This window comes from Zeus faber, assembly GCF_960531495.2.
Source record: "Zeus faber genome assembly, chromosome: 17".
NCBI lineage: Eukaryota > Metazoa > Chordata > Actinopteri > Zeiformes > Zeidae > Zeus > Zeus faber.
In genome coordinates, this window is record NC_137204.1 from 18,583,206 (window position 1) to 18,593,587 (window position 10,382).

At 45.8% G+C, this 10,382-nt stretch overlaps 2 protein-coding genes across 4 annotated transcripts in view; both read right to left on the reverse strand.

Annotated features, from left to right (window-relative positions):
- Positions 1-2,723, reverse strand: part of btc (betacellulin, epidermal growth factor family member) — a 5,863-nt gene extending 3,140 nt beyond the window's left edge. For both annotated transcript variants that reach the window (XM_080017447.1, XM_080017448.1), the window contains exons 1-2: positions 2,502-2,723; positions 1,543-1,671 (exon numbers count right to left, since the gene is read on the reverse strand). In XM_080017447.1, coding sequence (XP_079873573.1) covers positions 1,543-1,671; positions 2,502-2,541 — 169 coding nt within the window. In that variant the 5' untranslated portion in view covers positions 2,542-2,723. The remainder of the gene's footprint in view (positions 1-1,542; positions 1,672-2,501) is intronic.
- Positions 2,724-4,692: 1,969 nt separating this feature from the next.
- Positions 4,693-5,863, reverse strand: gng10 (guanine nucleotide binding protein (G protein), gamma 10). 2 transcript variants are annotated; one of them, XM_080018078.1, is made up of 3 exons: positions 5,691-5,863; positions 5,123-5,267; positions 4,693-4,988 (listed from the first exon to the last, which is right to left on the reverse strand). In XM_080018078.1, the coding sequence occupies exons 1-2, from the start codon at positions 5,769-5,771 to the stop codon at positions 5,142-5,144; spliced, it is 207 nt and encodes a 68-aa protein (XP_079874204.1). In that variant the 5' UTR covers positions 5,772-5,863; the 3' UTR covers positions 4,693-4,988; positions 5,123-5,141. The 2 variants fall into 2 exon arrangements, with proteins under 2 accessions (XP_079874204.1, XP_079874203.1); XM_080018077.1 differs by having other exon boundaries at positions 4,693-5,267.
- Positions 5,864-10,382: the final 4,519 nt, after the last annotated feature.

Genomic DNA, 10,382 nt, shown 5'->3' on the forward strand with positions numbered 1-10,382 from the left:
ATTCCTGATCGTGCCATTCATGACGCAGACAATGTCGCTTAATGAGAATCCAGTTTTGAGCCAAAATTATTATAAATTACAAAAGGTAACACAGAGAGTCTCTGCACTTCACAGCTCTGACATGGCCAAATAATCCCATTTATTATATCGGGCAAATTATGTACGGTTTGCAAAAAAACAAGAGGCCTCATAGGCCCGGGAGGCGCATCCAGCCTGCCAGACAGCTTAATGCGGAATTGGTATTATAATTACACATTTGGTATTATAATAAAGCAACATGCATCACACATTGATTTGATTGCATGAATTGTTCATATTTAATAATAATAAATAAGCACAATTCAATCGTGGTTCTCTCTTTCCCCCTGAGAACAAATCAGTTTAGAATTATATCAATGAATTTCCCGCCGAGGACCCACAAGGAGATTCTCCATTTAAAGTATTGACAATGACAGTATCGATAAGTGTCTTCGCGGCAGCGTGCGTTCACTTTAGCTGCGTCATGTTTGATTTGCTCTCTGGTTTCCTTGACCTACAAGACACACGCGCTGGAACGGAATGAGCTATAAATAGCCCTCTGGCAACACGATCCTGAGAGGAAGCCCTGGTGATGTCACAGCAGGAGAAGCTGGCCGTCGTTGCGATGGAATACACGTACGCTGATGATCAAATTATTTTGCTGCAGTCAATTCGGCAAAGTGCACATGCGGCGGCAACACGCCCACCCACCCACCCACCACGCCCACCCACCACTCCCTCTCTCCCTCGATCCCTCTCCTCCTCCTGTTGCGTCGCCAGCAATCGCCGCTGTCTCCCGCTCTGCGGGGATGACGCCGCACTCGGCTTCTCATTTGTCGCTGTTGACGTTTGAATGTGAGCTCGTAAAAGTATAGTGCTGTTTGGCCCGGTTCAAAGAGATGGCTCCCTTTGTCGGCTGAAACACGGGATGGGTCCTTCCGCCGTGACCTTTATGCCGAAAAGATGAGCGTCTGGTTACGGCGTCAGTTAATATTAATGAATGAAGTGACTCCTGGGAGCTTTGCAGCTTCCTCTCAGTATGTTAATCCCTTTTTTTTTTTTGTGATTGAATGAAAAGAATGCGAGTGCAACTTCAACCGGGATGGAACGGGATTCCATATCCTTTTTGTTCAGTGATGACACAACTTGAAGCAGACATTGAGATATAGTGAAAAGTAACCGGACCCCGGGGATATCCGCATGAAGAGTGGGTGTTGTATTTCTCAATAACACAGGAGGGCTACTTACAACCAGAGCCAAGGCCCTGATTAGTATGAACGCTTTAATTACAACTGTTCCCTGTGGACGGCCTGAAACGTGACACCTCCGCGGCACCAAACAATCTACCCACTCACGCTTCCTTACTCACTTTTGGACCTTTTCGTAAAAATTGTGTGTATCCCTGCACCGGCACTTTCCACTCCTCTGTGAATCGACTCGTGGGTTGATTGAAACCTCAGTGCAAGTTTTGTGACGCAGCACAGTGCTCATCTTCCTCCTCCTCTGCACACCTACTGTATGTACCTGTGCAATTGTTCCTGTTGCCATGGTGATGACAGAACACAGTTTGATTGGCAGAGTCGTCCGTGGTATTCCATTCTGCCAGGGAGTATTTGCATAAGGCCAGAGCTGTAGCCAGGAAAACAAACAAAGCTGATCACACACACACATACACGCGCACACACACACATACACGCACACACACACACACACACAATAAACAAACACACAAACCAATAAGGATCCCCGCAAAGTTGGCACGCATGCACACACACACACACACCCATTTACAAACCAGACGCAAGGTGACCAAGCCTTTTTTTTTTACAGTATTAATATCAGTATCAGTATCAATGCAAGGACCTTAGTGAATATCCTTGATATGAAAGTAAATATCTGCTGACTATCTAGTGAATGTGAGTGATTCCAGCCTCATTAGTTTTAATACAAATATAGACAGCACACACACACACACACAGACACACACACACACACACACACACACTCCAACATGTGAGCCTAATAATTACTGGGTTTATTTCCAAAGTAGTTTTAATACACAAGTCACATACGACACGATTATTTTAAGTATCACGCTCCAAGCTCACAGAGATGTGGATTTTGCTAATCATTTGTGATCCCAGGGGATATATACAGCAGGTATGTGGACTTCATTCAATTATTAACCAGCTCTTCACACAGAAGTATACAAGCATATTGTACTAGGACATGTGATGTGCCCAAACTATTAACTTCGCTCTTAACTTCACGTTGATAGTTGATAATGTAAATTCTACATGATAAAACATAAATACTGATAATACTACATTGGCTTTTGCCAAGAACATTGATACACCACAGAGGCCACTGCCGTCCTCCTAATAGATGCCTTTGCTATAAATAGCAACTCAAGCAGTCTCTTGGCAGACAGGTGAGGTTAACTTTGAACAAAAGCAGGATAAAACAACAATGGCTAAACTTACCTGTTATTATGCCCACATACAGTCTGAATGACATGGCCATCTCCTTGCAACGTCAAACTTAAATTCCCAAAACATGAACCGAGTTATGGCCAAGTGAAGATCAGGAGTTGTTAGGTGGATCCATCTGCATGGTCGGTGTGATCTATCCACATGCGCACCCCAGCGTGGTCCTTCATGGGTGGGAGTGAGACCAGTGGGCAGGATGGACCGATGGTGAGATGGACCTGCAGCAAGGAGCCCTGGGCTGGAACTGCAGCAGGGAGAGGAGGGAGGAGGGAGAGGAGGGAGGAGGGTGGGGCCGAAACCCAAGCTCTCATGGGCTGGAGCCTCTGAGGGTTTAAAGGAGCACACCACTCCAAAACATTGCAAGGGTTCATTCAATAATCACTGGCAAACCAGGAAAAATAAAATTAAACTGTAGCATCAGGACACACAGTATCGATGAGGCGCCGTGGGGGAAGTGGTAACACATTAGAAAACAAACAGTGAAACCTGAAATGTATTTGTACGTTTCTAAGCTGAACAATTTGCTGGAAACAGGAAAAGCAGGGTGAGTTGGACAGCAAAAATGTTGTCTTTCTCTCAGGTTGCCACGTGTTGTTAGGTCATTGATCCTGTTTATTTCTCCCATCCTTTCAGATTGGGATCATTGATCATTCCGCCCCTCCCAATCAGCACTGTGACATCACGGCATTGTGACATGTCTGTCCAGGCCTGCCAGTATACGGTATGTACCGGTCCTGGTCAGTCACCAGACTGTCTAGTGCCTTCCACCCGGCTTTCCAGTGTCTTGTCCTGCCTGGATTTACCCTCCACTGGCCCTTTCGGCTTGTTGGCCTTACGGACTGGTTACCTGTTTGACCTCTTCGCCCGTCCTTTTCCCTGCAGCCTGAGCCCCATTAAAGAACTCTCACGTCTACTTTGATGGTGTCTGTGGTTGTGCTGTTGGGTTCAGGTTCCGGCTCAGCCATTACACTTTCTGTTCCTCTAGGTTTGGGTTTGGCGAATGAATACCAGTCAAAAAGAAGAGCATGAATACAATGTGATTTGGCAAGAAACGTGAAAATTTCATGTAAAATGATGTAACTATTCTTTGCTTATTTATTCGTTTGGAATGAGTTTGTTTGCTCATTATGTTATGTTTGGGAAATATTTCTGAAGCCATTTCACAAGCCATCTTCAAAATCCACAAGTGTCTTCAATACTTTTGTCATATCTTGTGTTGCTGCTAAAAAGTAGACAGCTTTGAAACTGACCATTATATGTGTTGGGCAACTACACCCAAGTTGCAATTTCAACCACCAAACAGAAGAGGTCAGAAGAGACCAAATATTAAGCCAACACTTAAGGACTAGAATCTTCCTAAATTAAATCCATGACATTGTAATGCATATATATCAATTTAAAAAAATATATTTATCTTCTTGGTCTTGGGCATCCATTACGTACTTAATGTATGTGCATTAAGAGATAAGATAATACACACATTTGATAACACAGCGATGACCGATATTCTCAAACTTAAGACTTGTCGATAAGGAAGAAATGTATTTATTTTGTTTTGTACTCGTTTTTTTTGGCACAAGCGAGACAGGAGAGGAGGCACCGACATGGGATATCGACGGTGTTGAGACTCCTCCAGAGCTCATCGAGGGGAAAGGGAAACAAGAGATCTGTGTGGTGAGTCTGGAGGGTCTCGCCAGTTGTTTTGTTTCTGTGGTGGACAGACATGTATGTGTACACGTTAGACATGTACGCGTACTTGTGAGTGCTGTTCACGCTTAAGACTATTATCACACTAATATTTAACATGGAAAAAAGAGGATAGTGGCGTGTATAAAATGAACTGTACACCTGCATTGGGGATTGTGTTTTCATTTGCAGACACCATAACCGGTTGCTGTTAACCGGAGTGATGTGCAAAAGTCTATTCGCTTCTTGAAAACCAGCCCCCTTTTCGGCGTGTGTTGCAGTTCTGAACAGGAAAGACCCTGTTTCCTCTTGCCTGCCGTGCTCCAAACTTAGTCTCTGCATCAGGAAGCGACAGCATTCGGAAATTCCAAGGGGCAATTTACTGCCCTGCCATAAACATCCGCTTCACACAATCGATACACACGCACTGTGCTCTAAAACGGCGATCTACAAATTTGGCAAGAGTATTTTTTTGTCTTCAAATGGGGGACCACTTACATCGAAAATATTTTTTATTGCGTCTTTAAAAGGCCAAGAACACAAACGGTACAAATCAACGGGAACAGTTTGGTGATACAAATGCTGTTTTGTGTAGGGGGGGGGGGGGGGGCATAGTTTCAACTTCTCATAGTCCCTCCAAAATAACACCACCAGTAGAAGCTGCTGGGTCGGCGAACAGACGTTTCCCCTTGCAGCACAAATAAGAACATCGGACCATAAAAACAACATGGAAAACACGTGTTTCACCGGCGACCGAGACGCTCACGCTGTGCACAGGCTGACCCGGCCCTTCTTCTGCAAGGAAAAGCGAAAACAACAACAACAACAACAACAACAAAAAACAACAATTAAACGAGCGCGTTCAACGATCCACTCCCGACACCCGTGGCCGCAAAACGAACGCGGACACCACGCACACGCGTCCCGACCTGGCGTCCGACCGAGGGTTCACAGGACGGCGCAGGAGCGGGGCTCCCTGAAGGGGTTGCTCCCCGTGGGGACCCCCACCAGGAGGGCGTCTTTCCCGGCGTTCTGCAGACAGTACTGCTGGAGCTCGGCCGCCGCCTGGGACACCTGCGACGGGAGAACCAACGGGGGGGGGTTAACGGGTCGTTTGTTACAAAGAGCGTAAAATAAGTAATATTTGGAGGGAGGGGTGACGGGAATTAGGGAATACAGTGCCAGTTGTTATAGCTCGCATTAAAGGCCATTTGGGATATCCCCAAAAGACTATATTGTAATCCACAAAAACCTTCTATATCAAAAATAAACACCAGGTGTGCCTGTTTGAGAGCAACGGAGAGTTCATCGCCGCAGATGACTTCTCTCATCAACTCCTAATAAACATTCCCCTAAAATATATGATACATACATCACATTATATTACAAGATCATTCAATTCCATGTTCCTTGAAAACAATAATAATAATAATAATAATAATAATAACATAGAAAACCCACCACTACAGTACAAGCAGCAGTACTTCGTACGTTTACCTTGATTCGCTCCACGCTGGCCTCGAGCTTCAGTTGCTCGACGAGCCGCCGCATGTTCGATAAATTGGAATTGGAAGTCATTCTCCACCGGGTGCCCTGGCCGCAGGTCCCTTCGTCTCGGAGCGTCGGTCTTCGGGAGACGTGTCTCCGAGGTCGGCGTCTCCGGCGGGAGCGGGCGGTGCGCGGTCGAACCGTCGCGCACGGGCTGCGTCTCATTCCAAACGCTCCCGCCCTTTCCCCACTTCGCGTTCAGCCCGTTGCGAACGGAAAGAGCCGGGAACGAAGGAGATCTTTTTCTTATTTATTATTATTATTATTATTATTATTATTATTTATTTATTTTTTTTTCCTGTCGATGTTCTGAAAATTCTGTTTTACCCCCCGTCCCGGCCCAAAACTTTAAACAATCCGTTTTATTTACAGTCATAGCAATGATATATTCTCTGTGAAAAGCCCCCTTGCCTTAACTTCTCCTCATATTATGCCGTTGGTTTGTTTTTTGTTTTTTGAAAGGTTTTCAATGACACAAAGAAAACACGGCATGGACAAAGAGGCACAAAAACACACAAGGATTTCTTGGAAAAAGATACCGGCTAATAATGATCCAAGGAAAAAGTCACAATTTAAGATCGGATCTGAATATGGAACGACATGACTGAGAACAATTCAACGTGTGGTGACAGCCAGGCACCAGGAGGAGGCACGGGCACGCACACAAAAAAATAAAAATAAAAACAACATCATTATCCAGGTGCAAAGATGCCAAGTACTGATCCATCATTTTCACTGAAGAGTCGAGACAAAGACCATTGGTTATGAGCCAATACAACGCAACTATTAAGTAATCCACTTTCATAACATTCCCGTCAGCTCACGTGTTCGAAAAGCGGAAAATCAGGCTTCTTCTCTTTAATATCCGATCGATCGTCATTTTGATATTGCGCTTCGCGTTATCGTAATGTTGTGATCTAGTTAAATATATCACTTTAGCGGCAGAGTTCAGTTTGCTCAGTAGGCGATCCTTTGAGTTTGGTGCTCAGTCGAATTACCTCACATACTTTACTGTCGGGTGTTTAAATCTCTAACAATGCATTATATATATTTTTTTATCAGCGCTATCGTATCCATTTTACATGTTAAAGTGTATTTAGTAAACTGACTAGTAAATGAAGCAAAATAAATGCAGTAAAGTAATGAATCTGAAATGTAAGGGAGCATCACAAAGTCTCAAAAAAATGCAAATACTCAAGTAGGCTACTTTCACGACATTGTTAAATGAATATTTCCATGTACAGTATGTATCTACTTTACACCTCTTTCGGTGCTGCTTCGGCTGCTTCAATTAGTGTCACTAATTCAATATTTACTCAACCGAGCTGAGCACGATTGTTGGCAAGTGGCAATATTCAAATAGTTAAATGCTGTGTAGTGTTACCAGGAGTCCCTTTTTGTCTCGGTAGCACACCTGTCAACCCTCCCCTTTTCCCCCTCTTGTATTTCACCCTTCTCTCATGCTGTCCGCAGTTTAAACATTTGCCCGTAAATCTCCGTTATTTTTAACCTTTTAAAAATAATTACATATTTTTTAAGTTAGCGGTTGTCGGCTCCACGTCCCTGTTCCTCCAAACTAGGGACGGTAATTTTGAATTTTCTTCTGACTGATAGCTGACCCTCATTAACCGATTGTGCTAGTTTCTCCTACCTCACGCCACCCAAGTGGCGTTTTCAGGGCACTCCGGCACAGAAGACGGTGGGTTGTAAACAGCAGTGTATTATAGCGAGTTCGAATTAGCGCAGGAGCAGCTAGAGCATGTCATGACACGGGCTTCTATTCTGAGTAAGTGTGTGTGTGTGTGTGTGGAGATGGTGGTTTTATCTGCTGTTCGTCAGACCAACCGGTATGCAGCGAGCAACAGGTATGCAGCCTCTCTGATCCCAATCACCTAGATCCAGGTCAGGTGTGGCTGCCCACCACACCACATGACCCCACGTATGAAACAGGGTTCCCATACCTTAAACAAACAAATGTCCAAATAAAAAAAAAAAAAATTTAAATGCCCCCCTTCCAGGGGACATAGTTCCCCCGGAGCAGCATGGTCGACCGGCCATCTTCCTCCGGGGCGACAGACCGCCCCCTCCTCCCTTCCCGAGTGTGGGGCCTCTGGCTGCTGTGCTGGCGTGTGAAGGTGTGGCCGGACTTGACTGTTGCGTCGGCTGCTTGGAGGGGTGGCCTGACTGCTGAGCCGCTGGATGGCCCCGGTGGTGGCTGCTGGGCGGAGGCGCTAGCTGCAGACGGTTACCCATCATGGTTGCGGTGGCTGCTTCTCCCCCGGTCCACCGCCCTCGACTCCCTTCCCCGGGTGCCGCTGCTGCCAGTTCGGGAGAGGGCTGGCGCTGGGGCCACCCGTTGACCAGCTCGTGGCTCCAGGGCGTCTTCGGACGGCCCTTCTGTGTCCCTCCCCCGTGCCAGAGTCCCAGTTCAGGTGCCATTGTGGCAGTTTCTCCTACCACACGCCACTCAAGCGACGTTTTCAGGGGCCAAAGACACAGAAGGCGGGAGTTGTAAACACCCGTTTATTGTAGAGAGTGGGCCGGCTGGAACTAGCCCAGGAGCAGATAGAACATGCCATGACTAGGCTCCTATCCCGAGTGCGCGTGGGGATGGCGGTGTTACCTGCTGCTCGTTAGACCAACCAACGAGCATAAGGTATGCAGCCGCTCTGATCCCAATCACCTGGACCCAGGTCAGGTGTGGCTGCTCACCACACCATCCCCACACCACACTGATCATTAACCTTTATCCAACAACAAAATATTTGGGCACGTTTACCATGCAACAAACTTTTCTTTTAATTACTCTTTCAAAATAATATATTTTTTAATTGTTTAACTGATAGAATTATTCGGTTAAGGGTTAATTATTAACCTCCCCATTTCCCTTATTTTCAAATCCTAATGTTGACAGGTTTGCTGGGCAGACATTGCTGTTTGAAAAGGGAATTCTGGGACTTGTAAATTGTAGGGCTGGGCGGATCGATACCAAAAGTATCGATACTACGTATTGTTTTGAAGATCGATTCCAGCGTCAACAGGATCACTACCGAAAAGGGATCAGTTTCTCTCTTCTAACTAAGTAAAATTGCTTTTTTTTTTTCTTCAAATTCTACGTATATATTTCGTCACTTGTGGCGGCTTTGTGGCGTCACCGTTCAAGTGGTGAACGGGAGATCATTTCTCCACCACGCTCCTTTGGTGTGCAGTGACGTGTCGCCCCTGTGAACCGGCCTCTGTGAGCGATGGGAGCCGCCTCCCTCTGAGAGCCCATTTATTTATTTTTTGTAAATTAAAACAAGAGAGAATTATCGGACGATCAGGATGATCCTCGAACATATTGGTTAAATACGGCCCAGAAACGTCTCACTTTAAATACATTAAGAGCCAAGCGTGGTGAGACTTTTGTATGTTGCGCAGGCCCCCCGGAGCACCCATTTACATTTCGAAAAAAAAGAAATGGGTGACGGATAACCAATAACATTTTTTGACAGAGCAGAAATATTTCTTGTTTCACATTATATAATAAAAAAAAATAGAAATATATGTGTCTGTATAGAGTTGTGTAACAATTTATTAACCATACAACTTCATTAGTAGTGTGTTATTGTTGTTATACAACTCGGATGTTTACTCTGTAAGCATCAATATGATGAAAAATGTAAGAAAAAAAAAAAAAGTTTTACATTATTTTACATCATTGATATCATAGCTCAAAACATGGCTACGTTTGAATTGAAATACTGAATGAAATATAAAAATGAAAAAGCCAGAAGTGGAACTGAATGAAGAGCCGCCTGTAGAGGAGAGATTTGGCTTTTTATTCCCGACCTGAGCCAAGTGATCACACTCACTGAAAAGAGTCGGAATTCCCATCGCTATCGCCGACTTAAAACCCCCCCCCTGTCGGTATCGATATCGATATCGATGACTCTGCCCGGGTATCGCCCGCCCCCACGACACAGACGACGGATCACCACTTTAAACGGCGACCTCATGAATATCGCGGACTTAAAGGGATACTCCAGCTTTTTTTTCTCTCGTTTGTTTTTTTGTTTCGTAAAGCGGCTTTTCGTCTCGCTGAGCCCGACTCGGACGAGCGGGGTTCGTTTCGGCGGCGCGTACCGAAGTTGTTCCGCCGGGTGTTCCGCGGTTCGGAGACGGGGTCGCCCGCGCCCCCGTCCACCCTTCCGCACCAGACGCGGTTCGCCTCCTCCCACCATGTGTTTACTAGCGGTGAAAGGTTCGATTCTTTTTTTCGGATTCGCCCCGAAGAGTTCGCTCGGTTCAAAAGAAAAATAATAATAAATAAAATAAAATAAAATGGAGAAAAAAAAAAAAAAAAAGAATAAAATGAGTCGCTCGACTCTCCGACGCTTTGTTCGTTCGATTCGCGCGGGGTACAGCGCACGGGAGGACTTCCACTGAACTTTACTGGAGGAGCGGGGGGCGGATGAGTCGGCGGCCCCGAGCTGCGGAGCGACATCCCGCAGCGGTCATTTCATTCGGTCAAAAGGTATTTATTTGGTCGGAAGAGCGCCCCCGCCCCGCCGCGGGGGATCTTCCGGCCCGGTTCTCTCAACATCATTTATTTTGGGCAGAGAGATGGTGACGCGGGAATCACGCCGGCGGCGTCATTCG